At 51.1% G+C, this 23,145-nt stretch overlaps 2 protein-coding genes across 2 annotated transcripts in view; one reads left to right on the top strand and one right to left on the bottom strand.

The window, feature by feature from the left end:
• LOC149371048 (uncharacterized) overlaps window positions 1-23,145 on the bottom strand; it is a 287,128-nt gene that overhangs the window by 148,928 nt on the left and 115,055 nt on the right. The gene's annotated exons all lie outside the window — the stretch shown is intronic.
• Window positions 11,227-23,145, top strand: part of LOC149371051 (syndecan-4-like) — a 108,357-nt gene continuing 96,438 nt past the window's right edge. The window contains exon 1 of the mRNA XM_089564495.1: window positions 11,227-11,543. Within this exon, the coding sequence (XP_089420621.1) occupies window positions 11,478-11,543 (66 nt within the window). The 5' untranslated portion in view covers window positions 11,227-11,477. The remainder of the gene's footprint in view (window positions 11,544-23,145) is intronic.

Here is a 23,145-nt window from a genome sequence, read left to right on the forward strand (position 1 = left end):
AACCCTCCAGGGTAAGCCCATTCCTCGGCAACATGCAAAGACCCATCTTGATCTCTTTTCTGGGCAGTAGGTGGAGCCGGCAATTTTTTGAAACGACGTACGAGGCCATATGCCCAAGATAAGGTCCCTTTGACACCTACCTTTCGGACACAAGGAAAAGGTTGACGCAGGTATACTTTGCACTGACGCCTGAGAATACAGTCTTCGTCCACAACCAACACCAGCTTCTAAGCAAAAGCAACAAAATCTTCAACAGACCACCTTTTCTGCAAAAATGCGCCTGAGCTGAAGCCGTATGGCTGGCAGTTCATCTACTTGCGAACTGCAGGTCACCGAGGAAATTTTATGCCTCTAGAAATTACTTTCAGGCTTACGTTGCGCCATATTCCAGACGGAAGAAATACACATACTTCAGTGCATCAACTTAAACATGTCCTTCAAATACTTGACACCGTACCCGTTGATTATGACTTCACTAACTAATAGGTTGTGTCTATATTGCAAGAAGTGCGAGGCTTGAGAAGGCCTGATCACTGAGCCACAGAGAAAAGTGTCTTCAACGTGCACTAGTTTGGAACCTCTGCCATTATAACAATCGCAATGACCTGCATCATGAAAATGGCACCACTTTAATCCAGAGCTGAAATTGATTTTCTTTTTGTCTCAGCTGTCTCCGGTTAGAACTGCATTGTAGAGAACATTCAAGTACAAAAATACTGAGAATAGTTCATCACGACGGTCATTAGCAGTTGCTAATAGCCACGTTAACGAGAGCCATTATGATGCTGACGGCAGTGGTGCCATTTTCCTGACGAGCACGAAGAAAAAAAAACGCCTTCAGGGTAAGGCCTTCAGGGAAAGAAATCAATGGGCAGAGCTGTTTCATCAGCTTGGGCAGTGTCTGAATGCGCTCCTAAGCATCACATCTGTCCTAGCTTGACTCTCAGAATTGCTCGAAAGATCGTAACTTTTTTAAGAATTAGTCATTCAGGTTTCGCATAACATTCAGACGAAGGACGGTACTCTTAAAGGGCCCGTGCCCACCCCAGCGCAGCGGACACTCTCTACCTCTCTTTGAGCGAGCCTCCTCTCCTTCCATTCCCTCCTCGAAATTCTTCTCTCCCGCTCCTCGTCGAGTAGGCTCGGCAAGGCAAAATCACCCCTTCCTTCTCCGGTGTAAGCCGGAGGCGTGGTGTCTGTGGAGTGCGTCACAGGGCGATGTCATGGCCCCGCCTTCAATAGAATTCTTTTCTTGGTTTTTGCATTTTCTCCGCACACTGAACGATCGAGAGGCGCGATCGGCTCGACCACCTAGACTTGTTAGCGAGCGCATCCTTTCATACATCTGTTTGTCATTCCCAGTTAACGAGCCACCTTTTCATTTTCTTTTAGGCCTCCCCACCGTTTCACGAGCGGAGGGGCGGAAGTCGGTTGTGTTCGAAACACACGGCGAAGCGCGGACCCGGCAACCGCCCGTTTGCTTTTCTCCATGCGTGTTTGTGTTCTGTGTGTTTGTGTCTTTTCTCCGCTCCAAAGCATATGTCATTCATTGGAGTCAAGGCGTACGCAAGATGCACGAAAGATAAGCGGTGTGTGTGCGCAGCGGTCAAGTGGGCGAGCGAGGGAAAGGCTCTGCTGCACTACTAATTAAAACCTTGTTTTGGGGGGCTCGCATAGAAGAAAAGAAACTGAGAAGGGAGCGCGCACGCAGAGCGTCTCGTGACGTGATCACGGCGGGGGGGGGGGGGGGGGGGGCGAACCAACTCCCTCAGTTTTACTATTTTTTTACTTTTTATGGCTAGGGTTCAAGGCTGTCGCCGCACGCTCCCTCCGCAGTTTTTTTTTTTTTGTTCCTTCATGCGGGTTTGTAGGCATGCGCCAGAACAGAAGGCGCTGCGGAAAGCCTTGTGCAGACGACGCGACGCCAAGGCTACGCCCAACGTTCTCCCGTCAGTCAGAACGATGCACCAATGGAGTGCCTTTAGCGAAAGTAGCCCCCCTTGACGTCAGCGGGGTGCAGAGTAGTGGGCCGGGCCCGTTTTTGAAGGAAGGAAAGAACGAACGGGCTTTGATTTGAATTTTCGCAGCTTTTCGGGGCGCGCATGGCTCTAGTATTTTGCAGAGGTTATCTTCGATGCCTCATCTATGCAGTGGGCTTGTTTTTCAAAAATGTCCGGACCCTGGGCAGTGGCCCTTTAAGGAAACGAACGTGGCGAAACGTACAATGAATGGCGAAGAACGGTACCGGTCTGCAGCGTATCCGTCTTTCTTATCTTAGCGCTGGTCGTTGACAGTCACGCACAGTGAAGTTTCTGGATTGTTAGTTTTCGCTCTTTGATTCCGCTCGAGCAACGACACGACAGCGGCAACACACAACCTTTCCTAGAGATGTACAGTCGGGGACAAAAGTCTCCGGACCACGTGTTCCTCAAACGAAGCTTATAGCTCTACTATCAGACAGCGGCTGGAGACCGCACTTGTGGAGATGAAAGAACAAAAATTTAACTTTTACCTCCACAAGTGTGGTCCCCAGCCGCCGACTAATAGCAGAGCTATCGGCTTCGTTAGAGGAACACTTGGTCCGGAGACTTTTGACACCGACTGTACCCTCGCGATGAAAAGAAACGCGAACAGCGGGAAGCGTGGCCGTCCGCACAATCAGCGCAGCCTAGCGCCAGCCCGCATAGTACGAAGATCCGTGGCAAACTGCGATTTGCCTCGGCTGTCGCTAGGCAAATCGGCACTTTTTTTTGTCGGCGCCGCCGTAGCGATGGAATCTTGTTCCGGCCGGTGCTATCGCACCGCCTGTGTGTTGGGAGTGCCAGGCGTGACCGGGTGATGATAAGCTTTGCTTGTCAATATTCTAAGCAAGTGAAATACGACACGCTTTCCTGTTGCCACGATGACTGCTGGAAGTAGAGAACTGAGGCGTGAATGTCTTCGAATTTATCTTTCTAAGAAGGATATGAAGACCAATTCAAACTAAAGCGTAAGCTGGTACAAAATTTGAACTTATCAGAAAGCAGGATTGCTCGACGAAACCATAATTTGCTTTAATTAATAAAATTTGCGAAAGCCTCCTTCGGAAAGAATGCGCCTCGACATGGAGGCGAGCGAAGCATGTCCCTCTAGGCGTGAACAGCAGCCCAAGGGAGTCTTGCTAATTTTATGGAGCTGCAGTCTTCACAAGTGTCATTTAATAAATCCTCAGACTTTTTCAATTGGATTTCTGTCTGCTCCTTTTGCTGGACACGAAAGTTTAACGGATGGCAAGGTTCTCTAGCAAGGCTTCCACGGAACGTGTAGTACGAATTGGAGAAAGGTCATGCTTGTAATAAAACGTCCCTTCTGGAATGGTCCATCCAAAACATAAGGCAGGACAACATGCTCAATTATATTACAGTATTCTGCTGCAGTGAGCCGTTCATGTAGTCGTGTAAGGGGACCCAACCCATCGGCTGTAATGGCTTCCCACACATTCAGGAGCAGCGCCCGCTGAGGCTTTTTCGCTTGAAGCAGGTGGGATCAAAGCTGCATAAAGTAAAAAGAAAAAGTTAAGAGAGTGCCTACGGGCTTCAAAGTTGTACAATGCCCTTAGCCCAATCGCTGCTGTACCTAAACCATTTTCTTGTATATTTTAGCGAAGAAGGCACCTGGCACTAAAACAGGGACCGCGTTGTGACTGTGGCATGGTTGTTTTTTTTTTTTTGTTCGTTCGCTTAGAATGCACCTCGAGCCGTTAATTCATGGCATGCAGCAGCCAAAAAGTAGCCAAGCTAGCCGAGAACTCTTATTTTGAATCTCTGAGTTGATATATTATGACCTTTGAAAACTCGGATGTCGCACCCTTATGTAACATTCGTCGTCGGGTTATACTCGTTAAAATTTAACGGCAGCACTAACAGCAGCGCTAACTGAATGAATTCGGGACCACATCTTTACAAAGAGCATCGCAATTCTAGAACACTAGGGTGCTGAGTGTCCTGACGCCACACTTTCAGTCTATCGTGACCCTTCGTGGTACTCTCATCTGTGACCATCATCTGGCCCCAATCTTCCACAGTGCAATCCTTATGCGGTTGTCCGAAATGTAGACGGGCGGTTTTGTGGTGATCTGAAAATAAAGGCTATCCTGCTTCGAAGGCACGCTTCGTGGAGGCGCTGTCGAACCACCTGGACATCAACGTTTAGCCCGAGCTCGTTTTTGATCTGTTTGGCAATTAAAAAAGTGTTGCCGTCGGCGATTGCTATAATCAGTAGGTCTTTTTCCGCGGTCGCGGAAATTGGCCGCGAACCGAGAGGAAGGTCCGAGAGTCTACTTTCAGTTTTGTAGGCTTTCAAAACTGTTTACCGTCGAAAGTACTCTTCGGGTATTCTCCACAATTTTTCTCTGCGGAATCTCTTGGCGGTTCAAAGCGATCACTGCGATCCTGTCGGTGTCCAGCGCTCGCGGCATGATTTTCTTGTCAAGCTGAAACGACTCAAGCCATGCTCAATCCGGTAGCTTAGCTCCTACGCTGTAGGAGAATAACACGCGGATGTGCAGCACCACTTCCAATCATCGTTTTTATTTCTTGAAGCCTTTTCTTTTTAATCGATGCAGACTTAGGAAGCAGCGATCATCAGGCTCGAACTTAACGCTTCTGTTCTCTTCTACACGCAGTCATCGTGACAGCAGGAAAGCGTGCCGTATTTCACTCGCTTGGCATAATGACAAGGAAGGTTATCATCCGCCAGTCCCTCTTGGCACTCGGAACACACACGCGGTGCGATTGCGCTGGTCGGAACTAGATTCTAGCGCTACGGCGGCGTCGACTGAAAGCTCCGGTTTGCCAAGCGACAGCCAATTGCATATCGCAGTCGGACACGGATCCTCCTATACTAGCGGGTCGGCACTAGGCTGCGCTGATTGCGCGGAAGGCCACGCTTTCCGCTGCTACCGTTTCTTTTCATCGCGATAGTAAAGTCGGCGACTTTGACGCACGCATTCTGGGCTTCTGCCGTTCGCTATCAATTACAGAGCAGGCGGCATGCCTCACATCCGCGCGGTATCGACTGCCTCCCCGCTATCTCGTGTCAGCTCCGCATGTAGTCCCCCATCCGTTTCGTCCCGGACGCGCGTCTCGACTAGCTCTGCCATTGTCTGGGCCCACTAGTAGCTGCGCTTGGCCGGATGGCCGTCAGCGCAGAAAACAATGGGCAGAGAACACTAGCTGCGCTTGCGTGTCGACGACACCTTCTTGGCAGGACGTGAGCTGCCGCACAGCGGGACAGTCAGCGTCTCCAGCCTCGTTCTTCAGTGTGACCGACATCCTACCCCCAATTAGGTGGCGCGTCTACCTTGCGTGCGCCTTGCCTTGTTTTGCGCGTGCTGCAGCGACTAGGGGGCGGACGGCTCGTGACCGACTGGGACAGCCGTGGGTATGCGTCATCGGAGATCACCTCATGAGCACTGTAGACTTTGCCTTCGTTCCTTTCTTTTTCAGTATACAGTGGCGTAAAAAGACGCGTCTACGCCCCTCAGTTCTTGGCGCCGACGTTAAGAACAGTGCGAAAAAAAAAAAAGATGGAAGAACTCCAATGCAAATTGGTTTGGCTTATGGGGTTTAACGTCTCAAAGCGACTGAGGCTGTGAGTGACGCCGTAGTGGAGCGCTCCGGATGATTTCGACCACCTGGGGTTCTTTTACGTGCACTGACGTCACAGAGTACACGGGCCACTTTAGCAGTTCGCCTCCATCGAAATGCTTCCACCGTGGTCAAGATGGAACCCGCGTCTTTCGGGTCAGCAGCCGAGCATCATAACCACTGAGCCACCACGGCGGCTGCAAACTGCGTTTTTTTTTTATATATAGGACAACCCCTAGACACATGATACCAGCTGCATTGCAAACCTCCCCCACCCCCCTGCCTCCCGCAATACACATCCCCGTTTCGCCTTGCATCTTCCTTCCTTAGGCTTTTTTTTTCAACCCCATTGGTGACCGTTTTCAAACGGCTGGGACGGAAGGACAAAAGCTCAACGTTAATGCTTTCGAAACAAGCTGGAAGAGCGCTGCAGTGGCTGCCACTGTATTGTATTGCACGGATGCCTGGCAGCTCCCTGAGGATCACGCGAGCACCAGGGCCAAGGTAAAGAAACGACGAGAAAGCAAAAGAGTCGAGCCAGTATCTCGAGCGTTGTGGTATACCTTCAGCACGAATCACAGTTCGCGAGTATAGCGGCTGTTGAAAAGTAAAAATGCTAAACGCCCCTTTACTGAGGTTTCGATACACATCAGAGAACACGAAGTGATGGAAATTCATCCGGTGCCCGCCACTACAGCATATGCATCGCAGCCAGCAATGCAACTAGAGGCGCATAAGAACCCATCAGCCATTCACCAAAAGTTAAGAACGGTGCCGACAAAACGAGCGCATCGGGATCGCTTCACACAGTGTGGGTGCGACACTTCCTTCCTTGATGTACCAACGATACATACGGAAACGGCGAATAATTAACTTGTTGAAGTTACCACGTACTATAGACGGTAACTATACAGGGTGTTTCACCTAAGACTTTCTGTAATTTTTAAAAATAAGCTATTTGAATTAGATGCGCGCTTTTTCTGGCATAGCATTGTCAGTGATGTAGTACATCATAATGCAGCTACGACGTGCTAACTAGCAGACTTTTTAACCAATATTTAATAGTTAACTTTTAAACTATTACCGTTGGGCTCCTTAATTATTGAGAGGCATGTAGCCCACCGTAAGTAATGTCGATATCTGTTTTTAGAATTTCGAGAACGCGATTATCCTCGGCGCTGTGGCCCAACAAATTTTGGCTATCTCGACGAGTTAGGTTCACTGGAGAGGTTGCTTTGCCTGCAAGCTTCTCAAACCGCATGTATTTTGGCGCGATGTGGGCGAAATTTGTTGGGCCACAGCGTCGAGGATAATTGCGTTCTCGAAATTCTAAAAACGGATATGGACATTACTTACGGTGGGCTACATGCCCCTCAATAATTAACGAGGCCAACGGTAATAGTTTAAAAGTTAACTATTAAATATTGGTTAATAAGTCTGCTAGTTAGCACGTTTTAGCTGCATTATGATGTACTACACCACTGACAATGCTGTGCCAGAAAAAGCGCGCATCTAATTCAAATAGCTTATTTTTAAAAATTGCAGAAAGTCTTAGGTGAAACACCCTGTATATACTTGGATCAACTTTTGCAAACGCGTCGAACGTCATGAAAAGCGGGCCGAGGATTGTACACGCAGTTAAAGCTGAGGAAAAGCCCCCAGTTCTTTCGGTAAAATATGTCTACCCTTCTTTATCCCGCCTCTCAATATCAGAATGCTATGCAGCCCCAAACCCCCTTCGGTCGTACTTATGGCTACGCTATTGCGGCCTGGACCGAAAACGGGCGTTCAGCACGCTCTTTGTACATGCACTCCTACACGAGTGGATGTCAGGGGCGGTTACGGCCCACACTGAGGCGTTCTTGCAAAGGGAAATTCGAAACTCCGACAACACAACCAAGATCAGACAAGTACGAGTGCGGCAAGGGGCCAAAGTCGCGCACATACGACACCTCGGCGTATCTGCGGTCGATCGTTTTACCCACCAGTTGTCTCACTTTTCATACAGGAAGAGCAACAGTGGGAATCCACCTTTCGCGAAGGACACCTCGCGGACTGCCGATCAGTGGCGAAACAAGGAAATTCCCTCGGCGGCGGAGAACTTGTATTAGTGTCAGAACGTGTACTTCCGTGAATAAACTACGCTTGAAGACGGCTGACGCCATGATAGCGGTGAAGTCACACTGCAACTATACAGCGACGAACGAGATTGAGCGGTGCAGGGAACCAAGATAAACGCTCGCTGAAGCACTACGCTATCGCCTTCTTCATTCCTTCGTTTCCCAACCCGCACCAAACACCTGGAAGAGAGAGCGAGAGTGATGACAATGAATTAAGTATATAAACCACTTATCAGGAGACAAAAAAAAATGCAATTGCCAAGAAACTTTCGTCCACAGCAAAACGACAACAACCGGGAGCACGTTTCGACCACTTTGCCGACAGTGTATTCCTCTACCCACGCACGCTGCGTCCACACTTCATGTGTCTCACCGAGAGAACATGTGGGATATATATGAATCAAAGCAACACAAATCCTGCCGAGAGGTTAGTGAGAGTTTCTGTGGTTTTGCGATTCTCCTTGCACGTCAGCGACAATTTAATGGGGATTGTTTCAGCAAAGCCGCCAAATCTGATCGAACACGTGCATCATGAAAGTCACTTTAGCATTTTTTGCAGCCTCATCATCAGAAACAAAGAACTGAGCTAGAACGGGTTACCGGGCCCTACCAATGACGTGTCAGATGCAAGTGCGGCTCCACTACTCGAGGCATTAACTCTGATCAAAGATATACCGTAAGCGTCAAATGAAATGCAAACAGAATATAGAGTCGAACCTCGTGCTAACAAAATGGTTTATAACGAAATGATGGATAGAACGAACGAATGACAATTACCCTTAGAACCTCAGTGAACAAGGAATATAACGAAGCTACTACTATGATGACGAAGTAATCGCTGAGACCCTTCAACTAAAAACACAAAAAAAAACAAGGATATCTGCCGCTATGGAGGAAATATAGAGAGGGTTGATTATTACTTTCACGCAGTGGTCTTCGCGCTATCGTAGTGAAATCAGATGCGCCAGTATTCAGCCTTCCTCGAGTCTGTTAAACAGCGCTCGTGTCGTGTCCAGTTTGTTCTCCCGTCAAGTTTTCGCACTGTTTAGCAGTTATGAACAACCAACTCACCCAACAAGCATCAACGCTCTGAAGTGAAATTTCGTTCTGCCGGTTCCATTACAGTTGCCTTATTCGCGTTTCGTTTGACGCTGACTGTGCGTACACGCGGCTAAACACCGGTGCCCGAATCGTACAGCGCATGAGCGCAGCCCTGGCGATAGGGCCGATATTCTATATTACGAAACAGAGCGGCTGTTGGGGAAGGTTAAGCCCCTCCCCCATCTTTCGTTCATAGTGCTAATTAATGGCTTGCAGCTAATTGCGTATTTACAGTCGGGAAGATGAAGCTTAGTGTACCCAGTATACCGGGCGAGCATCGACAAAAATGCATCGCATTCAACACCACATTTTCGGCGTTTCCGAAAGCAGGAGGGTGCCAGACCAAATAGAGAAAACTGACATGCCTGGAAATTCAAAATGACGCCCCTTTAGGCTGTCTCAACAGCATGCACGACTGTAACGTGGCGATGCGACCCAGTTTAGTGAAGGATTGCGTAGTGCATGTAGAGTACGGTCCACTGTTAAAGGGAACACGCGATCGCGTGGCCTCCACACTTCGGGAAGCCCGGCTGCCTAGATGCGGCTAGAATGAGTGGCATCAGGCCTATGCGCAGAAAGACCGGCCGTCATGCTTACTGCGAATGCGCTGAGGCCCCGCGATCGCATCAGTGGGCCGTACTGTACGCCACTTTGCTCCCGCTGATGCAGGGGTCATAAAGTAAAGTACAAAGTGCGTTTATACCTGCGTCTATACCTGCGTCTATACCTGCGTTTATACCTGCGTTTATACCTGCGTTTATACCTGCGTTTATACCTGCGTTTATACCTGCGTTTATACCTGCGTTTATAACTGTGTTTATAACTGTGTTTATACCTGTGTTTATACCTGTGTTTATACCTGTGTTTATACCTGTGTTTATACCTGTGTTTATGCTTGTGTTTATGCCTGTAATATGTTCCATGTAAAGCAGCTTCCTGCTAAAACTGTCGCCTGCTGATGTATGCGAGGGCCCTCGGCACTCTCAAGCAGTGAGAAACTGCTTTTTCGCTGAGGTGCCCCCCAACCTAGAGTTGGAAAATAAACATTGAATTGAATTGAATTGAATTGAAGCGCCATATCGGCACACGCTGTCATTAGCGCGTCTCATTTGTCGACGCCTGTACGGACAGTCGTATTGCACGCCACTGTCTGCCTCTAGATCGGTAGAAAATGAACCCATAGAGCCGCAGGAGATGAGAGCTGTACACAAAAAAAAAAAAAAAAAAACATCAGAGGCAACGGATAAATTAAACAGCAGGCTGGCACATGAAATGTTCCTCAATGGCATCGCTGTCACTTGTGTCGTGACTCATTTCCCTCTGCCTTGCTTTTCATGTTTTTCGCCTTCTATAGTGAGTTCATATTCGTGTCTATAAGGCGTATGAGCACTCACACACATGCACAAAAAGAAACAGAAAACAATCACATCGCCCGACTTTGGCAAAGTTAATTGCTCTTTAGTTTTTTTATTTTTTTCATTGCACGCATGGCCGCAATTTATACTTACTGCCGTACTGACAACGGAGCACAAACCTGTGTGCTAATCATGCTTCACCGCGCTCTTTCGTAACGGTAAAGAACCGCCCCTTTGACATGAAGCAAAAACAAATGGCTGTCAGAGCGGCTGTGAAAATTTTTAGCTGTGACAGGCGGCAATGCTTTCCGCGCACATCACGTTTAGTTATTAACTCATTGCTAGTAGCGAACATGTTTGATGTTTAATTTTACCGTGTAGGATAAGCAGTACTAGTTTTTTATTTTTTATTTGTACTTTTTCGGTTGGTCTCATCAGTCTTGATTGGAATGATTTTATCTATGACTGCTATTCAAAGCTGCGTGTAGAGCGTTTCTTTCTTTCTTCTTTTTTTCATTGCGGTAAAAAGGAAGGATATGGCGTTGTGCCCGTTACGGCCTCCAAAGGGGCATGCTTATCAAGGAACACGATAAATAGCTAGCGGTAAGTGGAGAACCCTTTTCATTCACTTTTCATTAAGAAATTAGTATCAGGAGTCGTCAAGTAGAACAGCAGTAGACGCTACGGAGAAAACGACGCAGTACTCCAATTGGCCCTTGACTTCTGTTTCACACCGGAGATACCGCCTATGCCCGTTTGGAATAAAAAGCTGGTCCTACAAACCTCCCCCAAAGTATTAACACAACTGAATAAAGTACTATTAAGTCCCCTGATGTCTGTCCCTGAACGTTTGGTGCAAACCTAACACGATCACAAAAGCGCATACGCATTTCGCGCGTCAGAAGCGAAACCGAAACTTCGCCCCCGCAGCCAAGCAACCTTGTATTTAAAAACTGCCCTGGTCTCTTTCAGACGCCGACAGGCGGAGCGAGGCGTGTGCCCGCGGAGCGCGATTTGGCGGAGGCGTCCCTCCGTCCGCAAACATCCGCTAGGCGGCTAGGCCTCTTAGTGGCGCGGTTGAAATATCAAGAAGCGGCAATGGTGACTGAATAGTTTGCTGCTTGTGCGTGTGCTGTGTTGTTGCTTATGGTCGCAAGCGGAGGGCGGAGGTGGATACTCGATTCCTAGGGAAACTCGCCTTCGTAGCTCGCTGTTCGCCGGGGGAACTTTTGAGGCCCGTCTTACACGGATTATCTCTACGCCTAGTCGGAGGAATGTGGAAAGCGACGCTTGTTATCCTACTGCTCGCCGTGAATGGAGTACTACTCTCAGCGGAAAAGGTATTGTGCCCTTGTTTCAACACTTTCTTTCAGCTGGCGTTTGCATATTCGCTCGGTGTAGCCGCGTCTGTTTTGCAGTAGCGTCCGCTGCTTTCGCCCGAAGCCGGGTTGTGCCTACTTAGGAGCAACAGCTGCGCTTGGTGCAGTTCTTTCTCTAATGCTTTGCCAAGGTTAGTGACCGACGAAGGCAGGGCTTCTGACAAGCGCGCGCTACAGTTTAGAAGAGCTGTCGAGCTTGCGCGTACGAGTGTGGGGCCATGGGTTTTTGACAGCCTCCCGCCCGGGATTTCGGGTCTTGCGCGCCTCAGCAGACGCTGTTTGCGGTTCGCAGTTCTGCTCAAGCACTCGAAACTGCCGGTTTGTTGGCTTCGAGGCGTTATCGGGTGCACTCCTTGCTCGAGTCATCCCCTTGCAGCTTCGCTCCGCCGCTGATAAGAGCGATCCTGGGCTCCTCCAGCTCCTTCGAGTACGACGTGCTCGGTGCCTCCGACACACCCACGGCTTCTCGGTTGTCTAGCGTTCCCCGTTTGCTCCAACAGCTCGAACTGCCGTGCGTACTAAAGCGCTCGCTAGACCGGACTGGCGTCCTGCCGGCAGCCGCGTTCCTAGCTGACGTGACATAAGCGTGCTTGTAACGCCGCTAAAAGCGGTCCTTCCTGGAACGTTGGACCGCTCGCTCAACGCCCGCAGTCTGTGACAGTCGCCACGTAACCTTTAAGTTCCTCGTTTATGTAACCGGCATCGTTCGAACGTGACGTTAACGGGGAATACCGCTGCCTAAGCCTAATGCCTGCTTTCTTATCGATTTGAATGAAGCCGTGCGCCCCTGCTTTGTTGCATGCATTCCCTTCTGTTGTATATTCCTGGGCAGCTATTTCATAGTGCAATATTCTAAGAGTTGCCCTTGTAATTGTGACGTTGCCGAGCGCTGCAGATGTGCTGTAATTGGGTTCTCCGCTTCGCGTCTGTGTAGCTGTCATGCACCCAGCGTTTGCCTTCCGGCCTAGCGTTTTGTTTTCGCCGCACGTGCTGTTAGTGTCTTGTTCCGCGTCCTCATCAAAAACACATGCGCGCCATGTGTGCGGCCTGCCCCACCGGCGAGCGTGTGTATCGTTCGCGCACGAGTCGACCGGTGTTACTGCTAGGGTGCTGCAGCGAGGGCGGAGCCGCTCGACCACGTTATTCCGCCCGGGGCCCCTAAATGGAGCGAAGCGCTCTCGGAACTGATCAAATTGGGTGCACTGGGTCGCCGCGTAGGGCTTTTGCTGCCTTTGGCTGCCGGGTTGCGGGCGTTTCCGCAGTGTTTTATTGGCTTCGTAACGTCGCGCCAGGCGGCCTTCATCCTGTTAGGTTCCTTTCGCGCTAAGACGCAGCCGACATGATTTTGGCAGCTACCGGTTAGTTTGCTGAAGCTGTAGCGAGTAGTCGTTTTTTATTTTCGTATTTGTTAACTCTTCCGTACGGTTGATACTTCAAAAAGGCTTGCACCTGCGGACGTGACATTTGGGCGTGAGTTGTGTAACAGTGTAGGCTGCTGAAGGTTAGCGGTACCCTTGAGTAGCCTGCTTTTTTTTTTCCGCTACAGTTCGAAACCTCACCTCCGATAAGTTCGCGTCTAGTGGCCTGCGTGTCGCCTTCGGTGTTCTGAGTATGCGTTCTCGCTATCAGCTGTATACTGGAAGCTAGGGGATTTCCATCCTTGCAATTCACTTTCTGGTCTGTACTTCGCTTTCGGTGCAGTTACGCGCTAATCTGTGGACGTTTTTTCTACTGTAGTGGAAGGGCAGCACAATCTGTCGGGAATGTGCGGTATACGCTTGTAAATTCTCACTGATTTCTCAGCGCGAGGGCAGGACAGCAGGCTACATAAAAGCAGCACTTGTCCGCCGCCACTACGAAGGGGGCGTGGCACAATGACTTGCGCTAGGGGTGGCTTGTACTAACCAGCTGCTTGTCGGGATAACATTCCACACAAAGCACTTACTGGATTTTAGTTCTCGAGTTAACGTGGTTTGTCTTCCCCGCCTAGTGTTCTGTATTTTTTCTAGTAGGACGCTATTGGGACGTATTTTTCAGTGTCATCGGGATGGAGCTTCTTATTCGCTTATGCTGCAGAATTGACTCTGTGTGGCTGCAATTACGCACAGAGCGGTGTATAGCTTTTAAAGTTTCCTCCTCGCGTGAGGGCCTTGATAATGAAAGGTCAGTCCACACGAGTACAATGTAGTAGAAACTGGAGCTTACCTTCGCCAGAGACAGAATGTATGTCATTTCACTGCCCCCTCTGTCGATACGAGAAGCAAGATGACTGGGATGTGTTCTTTCTCATGCATTACTTTTTTTCTCGCCAGACCAGCCGCTTTCAGCGTCATTTTTGTTTCAGTTCCTAAGACTCTCGTCTCCTTGACGTATATGCGAAATGATCATCCTTCGTGGCGCTGACCGCGCACTGCACATTGAAAGACCGCGCCTTCAGTGCCTCGGCTTGCCGTGTCACGGACCATGAAGCGTTAAATTCTGCGGGGTCCGTCATATCGGTGTTGCTGTAAAAACCGCCAAGGCTCTTAGCCACACCTTGCAATTTGTGACAGGGATGGCGGAGCCCTTATTCTAGAAGTTTCCATTAAGGAGAGTACACGTCTACCTCCGTCCGCCCCGATTAGTTCGTTCCTCGAGTGCGATGACCGTGGCCGCGTTACGTCAGCTGACCGATCTTTCCTTTAAAGTCATCTCGGCTGAAACTCGACTTTTCATTGCACAGTAATTGTCCGAAGTGTTACTATTGCAAAACTTGTGCTCTGAAAATGCATACGGTTTATATTAACGCTTTCGAAAGCCGGCTTTGTTCGTTGTAAAGGCGGAGGAAGCTCGTAAGTCACCAACCCGTACCCTGTCCAAGATGGCGGCGCCGACATTAGTTTTCTCGAGTGTCGTGGAAGCGCCTACTGTAACAAACTCAATAGAGAAGACGCCGTAGCATGGTGACAGTTACAAACGGGAACATTCCCGTGCCCAAACATCCTAAGTAAAATCTACCCCACACAGTACAAGAGCGAGTGCCCGTGGTGTGGAGACAAACCAACATTATACCATACCACATGGGCATGCCAGAAAATAGACAAGATACCCATAATTGAAAACCCGAGTGCGGAACAGTGGGAGAGGATGCTATCCAGCGACATCCTGAAAGTCCAACAAGGACTATTAAGGCGTGCACGCAGGGCAGCTACCCTCAGCGGAGCCCTGGACTAGGGGAACCGACCCTGATAAGATGGAAGACTCCATCTGAAGCCGCAAAAAATATTTTAAAATAGAGCAAATAAACGTTTTCCACCACCACGTAACCAAAGTTCATCTGAACATGCGCACTCGGTGGAAACTTCCAAAATCAGGGACCTGCCTTTTCCTCCTTCCTGTGTTCATTTGTTTGCCAGCTGCCGAGACAGTAACTGCCGTCACATTTAACCCTAACACTCACGGGGCGGTTCTTTGGTAGAAAATTCTCTGGTTTTAGAAAGCGATCATCGGCATAGCCGGAAAGGGTCGCCGGGCTGGCTTGTGCACAAAATTAAGCTTGGTAAGCTCATGCTCTTAGTGTGGTATTATTTTGCTGCGGATCCGGCGTCTTCAACTGACCAGGGGTTCGGCATACTACGCCATTTTCCTCGATCTAATAAAGAGCCGGCTCCGCGTCGTAATCCCTGAAGATGTAATGCGATGAGGACCGAGACGTCACCTCAGACGTATTACAGGCAGGGCTGTCCCCGCGGGCCTCTGTCCAAGCCTCTGTGTTCGGTGGTGGCAGCTGCTCCATTTTGACTCACTCTGTTCAGTGGCGGCCAAGTGCTCCGAAGGGCCCTATTTTCGGCTGTGTAGCAGGACAGGTCGTCCAGTCCATCTGCCTGGCATGGAAGTCTTGTTGGATAATTTAGAACCTAAGCGCAAATTCCAGGGGTATACGCAGTCCAGGCGAACGAAAATGTCTCCTGACCATACAGTGATCGTTTCTGTACAGGGTCGTCCACTCTTAGTTGGAATGCGCGAACGCATGGCCGCACTCTTCAGAGGGCCACCGCGTGCGACAGTCACTCATCGCAGCAAAGTGGCGCAGAAGGTGTACCTGGACGTGGTGCTTCGCTTCGATGCGCCGCCGCTTCGGACGCAGTGACCCTCCAAAGAGCATGGCTATGCGCTAGCGCATTCTAAGAGTGGACGACCCTGTACACTCGACAGTGACTCTGGTATGGTGTGTGTGGTAGTTCCTGGATTCGATGATGCCCGTAGTTAAGCGATTCGTTTTTGAGCTGTTATACCAGTTCCAGTTGGTTCCGCCTGCGCATGCATTCACCGTGCGCATGAATCCACGGCCTGTAGCAGTCCTTTAGTCCAGCGGGCCCCGCGTCTATCGTCACTCAGCGTCACGGCTCGTTCAGTTACGCAGAGCCAACGATGAAGTGCGAAACAACGCCGTAAGCCCCTCTAATCTGCCCCTCGTACAGCCATAGCAGTAAATTCCTGTGGCCGGCCTAGCTTGGTCCGCAGCGGTCTGTCGACACTCCTGTAGTCCGATACAACTTAAGAAGGCAGCGGCTTTTTCCCCCTCAAAGGTGCCCCTTCCAGCCAGTGGCGTCCGCCGATTCTCATGACTCTGCTAGGGTGACAATGCAGGGAGCGGTGCCACAATGGAGAGAGGGGTCTATCCCCGACTATGGAGGGAGAGGACTATCACCTTTTATCCACCACTCCCTGCTCTGTGACACTGGCAGGTGCATGAGAATCGGCTAACGCCATTGGCTGGAAGGGGATCCTTTGACGGGGAAAAGCCGCTGCCTTAAGTTGTATCCGACTATGGGACTTTTGTCGGGCCGGAATTCTAATGTCGTGACCACGGTCGTGACCGAGCTGCACGCGCCAATCTTCCCCCTCCTTGACTATAGGCGTCGTCCGCACGGACCGCTTTCACCTTCGCTCGCCCTTGGTTGTCTTTCCTCTTCCCTTCCTTCTATCCCGCTCACTACGTGCTCCTTATGCTGGTCTGTTCTCGACAGGAGACACCTGCTGGGTAATTTTTTGCTGCACTATTGTAGTCAAGGTTAGCGGGAATATACTACAGCGCGTGGTCTTGCCTATCGCCAGCGCATTTAGCGGGGCCGCCGTGATGCCATGCGGTCCGGTGTTACCGCTAGCCGTGATCAAGCTAGTACCGTTTTGGTAGTAGTAACCTTTTAGTAGCTAGTATCCTTTCCCTAGTCATTTCAAGACTATCTGACCAGCAGGCACTCACACTCCTGCGTGCCGTGTTTTTTCACGCACAAACCCCTCGCATGTCTTCGTGCTACTACTGCAGCTATATTCCTTCATTTCGTGTATATTGAGCTATCAGACCCCGTGCCCGGCAAGGGTTGTCTTATCCAACGTGCGTTTGATATCTTAATCGGAGTCGACAGCTGTATCGATAGGCACTGAAATTTATTACAAAGACGATTCTCGCCGAAAATGGACCTTAGAGAGGACCAGCGAACAAAATGCAGGTTTCGTTACTAAAATGCGCGCGTAGACGATCATTTTCAAGCGCCGATGCCTGAGGCAACGCTACGGCGCCATTCGCTTCAAAACGTTAGCAACTCGTCCTTTTCACTAAGGACTCCACACATTTGAGTCGAGGGGGAGGGGTTTAACTAGGTGCTGTCGGCCATAAATGCGCCTTTCGCTGCTGCACGAAACGCTTAGTTAAAGGGCCCGATCAGTTTTTACTAAATAATTCAGTGGCTTTCTTCTTTAAATGTCGCCGCTGCGCACTGCAGCAGGCTTTTTTTTGCACTCCAAAGGGTGAATGTGTAGGTAGGCTCTGTGTAGATTGGTTTGGAGACAGTTTTGTTGTAATCTGTATTCGCGCTGCGTACGCGTCATGTCGCGTATTAGTGACTGTTGTCCGGCGTGCAGGAGAACAGCGAGAATGGCTTCTAAACAACTCTTTACGTGGGCTGACTTGCGCCCATAATGGACTGAATGACTCGGCGGCGGCGTAGCAGCAGACATGCTCGGCGGTCGTCGAACAGAATGCATGAAGCTCTCCGCCCTGCTCAATTTAAAGCTGATAGCGAACTTCCGAGATACGGCGTGCAAAGTTATTCTGCAGCAACGTAGGATCGGCTCCGCCTGGATGCAATCGGTGGATATAAATCTGGTCGTCTCTTGCATCACGAAGCGATAAAGCCACGTGGCGGCAGCTTTGAAGAATTACTGCGTAACAGTGTGTTCAATGCACAAATCAATTTTGGGTCTAGAGCAGGGGTTCTCAAACTGGGTTCCGCGGGCTGTCTTGTGTTCCGCGAGAACCCTCACCGGCCCTGACCCGGCAGCTATGAGACTGGCTCTCAGTGCTACTGAGCCACGCTTTGACTTGCTCTCAGATGGGAAGCAGTAGTACCACCCATCACATTATTAGTATTTGTATTAATCTGTGCAATAAACATTTACCCTTTGCAACTCTCTCTTCGCAAAAATGCACTCGACAACATTGCTAGTAAGTGAAAGCAGGGGGGGGGGGGGGGGGGGGGGTGTGAAAAGTTTGAGAACCCTTGGTCTAGAGGATATGGCATCTTGACCAGCTTCTGCGTCCACATTTGAGCTCTCCTGCATAAACGCCACCGATGTCCTAAGAGCATACACTGATACGTGGTCGTGTGTAACGCACAACGCACTCATAACCACAATATCAATGTTTTCCAGGTGAACTTCGAAGAATATAGGAATGTGACGACGTAGCAGACGAATGTAGCTTCGATACGATACTGAGGCTTGTCATGGCAGTCAGTGGAAATGAATTTGTGTAGCGGTTGCTCCCGGCGTTCACAATAAACTTGCGACCTCGCGATGTAGAACCCCTGCTTCTGTTAGTGTGCCGCCAATCTCCTATACTGCCGTAGGCGGGCCGCTTAAAATCGCTGAAGTTGTTCCCTGTCCCTTCACAACGGGATTAAGGTGTAGCGGAGGCGGAACTATAGCGTGTCCCTTGCCATTCTTCTTAATCTATCGGGCTAGCGAACAGCAATCGATCGCGTGTTACAGCCTGCATCATGGAGGCAATTACTTCCTCTGCCAATTAACTGAGCGCCCTCATAAGCCAAGCCGCCTCGGCGGGCGAAACTTCTTTAAAACTTTTCTTCCTGTTGGTTGTATAGCCTCCGGAACGTTCATCGGGGGCAAAGTCTTCATTCCGAGCCAATTTTCTCGGAGGCGTTTTCGTTTTGTCTGGAGTTGCGGTCTCTTTTCTTACTGTGCCAGGGCGCTGCAAACTGCGCCGTTGCTAGAATTTTTGCTGGTACGCGTTAATTGGATTACGCCGTTGATTGAGAGCCGCGATCGTGACGCGACTGGGCTAAGTTTTTTTTCTTTTCTATAAAGGGCGGTTGGCGGAGCAAGGTCGGCCGCCTTCCCCCCCCCCCCCCCCCCCCCCCCCCCCCCCCCCCCCCCCCCACCCCCGCGTCCCGGCCGAGTAAATGGTAATCTCTTAGCGCAAGGAGCCTCCTTATTGGGGCGCGCAGGCCTGCGAGCAGTCGGTACACGTTGGGGTTGGTATTCGCCGTGACACCCTCGGTGGCCCGGGCGCTGCATTGACCGGGACCTTCGCCGCTGGCGACGTTCTCGTTAAATCCATCGCTCTTCTTTTTATGTGTGCGCTGTTGACGCTGCCACCAGTTGTTGGCGATGGTGGGTCGGTTCGGGGTCGTTGCTAGCTCGCTGCTGCTGCTGCTCGCTTGACGGAACCGTGGTCAAGCTTCGACACCCGTTCCCACCACCACCAGGACATGAGTGCCCTCAAGTCGAAGAGTTAAGGTGATGGGAGGAAGATTACAAGAGGGTTTATTTACATCTTTTTACAAGCATAAGAGACTGAAGTGAGGCTCAAAATGAGGCGAAGTGAGCTGCTCTGCCGCATTCGTTCTCGACATTTATACTGTTCGCCTTCCCTAAATTCCCTAGGTTGAGGACGCCCACGCCGGGGTGGGAGGGGCCCAGATCACAAACAACACAAACTTGTGCGCACAAACACACCACTGCACTTAGGGCCACGCCCCCCGTCACATGTGGAGTCTGAGGGAAAGAAGGTTGTCGAGGTAGCGTTGACTGCGGTAGGTGATGGCCTCCGGCCAGTCGAAGGTTTCTGCGGGTCACCGACATCTGCTGATAATCAAAGACACCCGCCGCTCGAGGCCGGACGCGAGGTCACGAAAACGCCGTAAGTGGTTCCTTGTCCCTTGTCGAACGATGCCCGCCAGCTCGTCGCGGTGCTTGGCTCGCCTAAGAGCCACAGCAAACGAAGCCCTTTGTTCCCCCGGCACGCTCACAGCAATTGGGGAAGATAACGTCGGTCTCCCCGCGGCGGCGGCGACACTTGAAGAGACTTCGGAAAGGCGGTCTGTTTTTGCTAAAACTTCAACCCCTTCTTTATGGTTCTGTACTCCGACCAGGAAGGGCTCGGTAAATGGAATCAGCTGTCACCTGGGTCCCATGTGTGGTCCATGACGGCAGGCTTGGGGCAACGGTCGCCGAGTAGAAAGCAGGTACTCTCAGCCACCCAGGAGACATATGTGTGCTGGCTGCTTCCGCCGCTGCATAGCCTTCGCCGTACCTTGCTTAACGACGATCCACGTCTGATAGTAATTCTTTCCAGGCCCCGCTGCCACCAGTTGTTGGCGAAGATGGGTCGGTTCGGCGTCGTTGCTAGCTCGCTGCTGCTGCTGCTCGCTTGACGGAACCGTGGTCAAGCTTCGACACCCGTTCCCACCACCACCAGGACAGGAGTGCCGCCAAGGCAAAGAGTTAAGTGATGGGAGGAAGATTACAAGAGGGTTTATTTACATCTTTTTACAACATGGTTAGAAACTGAAGTGAGGCTCAAAAAGAGGGTTGAAGTGAGCTCAAAATGAGGCGAAGTGAGCTGCTCTGCCGCATTCGTTCTCGACATTTATACTGTTCGCCTTCCCTAAATTCCCTAGGTTGAGGACGCCCACGCCGGGGTGGGAGGGGCCCAGATCACAAACAACACAAACTTGTGCGCACAAACACACCACTGCACTTAGGGCCACGCCCCCGTCACATGTGGAGTCTGAGGGAAAGAAGGTTGTCGAGGTAGCGTTGACTGCGGTAGGTGATGGCCTCCGGCCAGTCGAAGGTTTCTGCGGGTCACCGACATCTGCTGATAATCAAAGACACCCGCCGCTCGAGGCCGGACGCGAGGTCACGAAAACGCCGTAAGTGGTTCCTTGTCCCTTGTCGAACGATGCCCGCCAGCTCGTCGCGGTGCTTGGCTCGCCTAAGAGCCACAGCAAACGAAGCCCTTTGTTCCCCCGGCACGCTCACAGCAATTGGGGAAGATAACGTCGGTCTCCCCGCGGCGGCGGCGACACTTGAAGAGACTTCGGAAAGGCGGTCTGTTTTTGCTAAAACTTCAACCCCTTCTTTATGGTTCTGTACTCCGACCAGGAAGGGCTCGGTAAATGGAATCAGCTGTCACCTGGGTCCCATGTGTGGTCCATGACGGCAGGCTTGGGGCAACGGTCGCCGAGTAGAAAGCAGGTACTCTCAGCCACCCAGGAGACATATGTGTGCTGGCTGCTTCCGCCGCTGCATAGCCTTCGCCGTACCTTGCTTAACGACGATCCACGTCTGATAGTAATTCTTTCCAGGCCCGTGTACTACGATCTTTACAGCGCGCGCGCGTTTAAAGCGCCCTCTCGTTTTATTTTCACTCTGCTGCTTTCGAAGATCGCCTCCGCCGAGCCGTTATCTGACAGTCCAATCCAATCAGTTCAAGCTCGCTCCGATGAGATTCCTCGTTTAGGGAAAGGGGAGGCTTGTTCGTCGTCGTTTCGACCGCCGGCGCTGCGCCGCCTCCAAGTGCTTCTCCTGTTTGCTCTTTGAGCTTGACGTAGTGCAGTCTCCCGGTTCGGCTTGTTCTCCTATTTTCTGTCTCGCTCTCCTTCGTCGTCTTCGTCTGGCTTTCTTGATGGCCTTATCGCCGTTCCTCTTCGGCGCAGCGCCCTGCCGACGAGCGCGGATTCTGACGCTTCGGCCTCAACTGCGAGCGAGGAAAGGGTAGAATGGTGTGGTACGCTAGTCGGCGCAATCGCTCCGTCCTCGGCCGACCTCGCGCTGATGCGTTTCCTGCGTGTTCGCTGATCGCTTTCTGGCCGGCGCGCTGAGGCCCACGATAATGTGAGGCATGGTGTGCCGTGCCTGGTATAACTGCGTTCCTTGCCAGTTACGGTGCAGCGTTCTGCAAGGTTTAGAGCTGTGTAGCGCATCTGATTCGAGCTGGCTAGCGTCGACACAATGTCGCAGGGCTGTTCAGACAGCATTATCTAAAGCATATAGGAGTATGGCGAGACGACTTCGCGTGCGCCTTAGCTGTCTCTCCGTATAATGGCAGTCACCGAGGATCATGCAGTATAGCCATCACAGCCCGTCGCCGCTCTTCGGTATACGACCGGCTGCGTGAAGTTTTGCGCTGTGCGCTCTTCTATAGCTTCTCCAGTGCAGCACGCTTCTAGCGGACTCGCTGATGGCTTCCTTACTCGCTTGCGTGTTCGCGTCCTCGCGTTTTATAGTTCGTATTTCCGTGCTTCGGCTATTGACAGATTGAGATGTTAGACAGGCAGCCCTGGTTTCGGCGCTGGCGCGGTAGACTTCCTCGAGGCTTAACGCCTCGTCGGCTCATTCCAGTCCTTGTATATTTGCTCTGGTACGGTTGCTTCACGACGGCTTTTTTTTTTTGCCTTGGTTGTCACGAACTGTGCGAGCGAGCCCGCGTCAATTGACGAGAACATGGGGGATGTTCCCCTGTGTACTCGTAATTCGAGTGCTATGTTGTACCTGTCGCTTCCGCGAAATGGCCCGTCGCGTGCATCTTGCTTCGACGTCTTGAATTGAGTTAGCTGCTTGTTATCGAATCGACGCGTTCGCAAGAACGTCGAACCGATAGGCGGTCGACAGCGTAGTACGTGTGTATTGGTGCAACGTGCGGCATTGTCGCCAATGGTTGCAGCTAGCCGATTTAGCGATCCCTCCGTGCGCAGAAAAATTGTTGGAGCTAGAGGATTCCTCTACATTGGCCGTGTAAAGTCTATACTATGCCGCTTTGCGCGGTTGCCGTGGCGTGCAATTTGTCCCAACTGCGGCGGGTTAGAGCTGTCCGGAACAGGTTAGCGTAGATCGGGAGGAAGGGAATGAGGCTTTCATTAGCGTGGCGTGCGTGCTCATCCACGGGCCTCGCGAACACAGCGCCGCTCCGGTGTTTCTTCTCCCCCCCCCCCCCCCCGCTCTTTTTTTTTTTTTGTCCCGCTGTGAATTGCGCGTGGCGCGTTTACTCTCCCCCTCGCACGAAGGAAGCTCGCGAGTTGTGCAGCGCGTTTTGTCCCGCGTCGAAAACAGGGCTGCTCCCGTCCGCTCGGTCTCTTCGGGAACTTTAAACGCGACCCGGTTTTCGGGCGCGACGCTGTGAACGCGCCTTTGTCGAAGCGAGTAGAAGCGAGAGCCGCGCCCACTGTCACGGGAGTCTCGTTAGAACGGCTGCCTCTAATTTTCCCCCTTTGTAGCA

The sequence above is a fragment of the Amblyomma mixtum genome, chromosome 1 (genome assembly GCF_055824585.1).
Source record: "Amblyomma mixtum isolate Tamu chromosome 1, ASM5582458v1, whole genome shotgun sequence".
In the NCBI taxonomy this organism is placed as follows: domain Eukaryota; kingdom Metazoa; phylum Arthropoda; class Arachnida; order Ixodida; family Ixodidae; genus Amblyomma; species Amblyomma mixtum.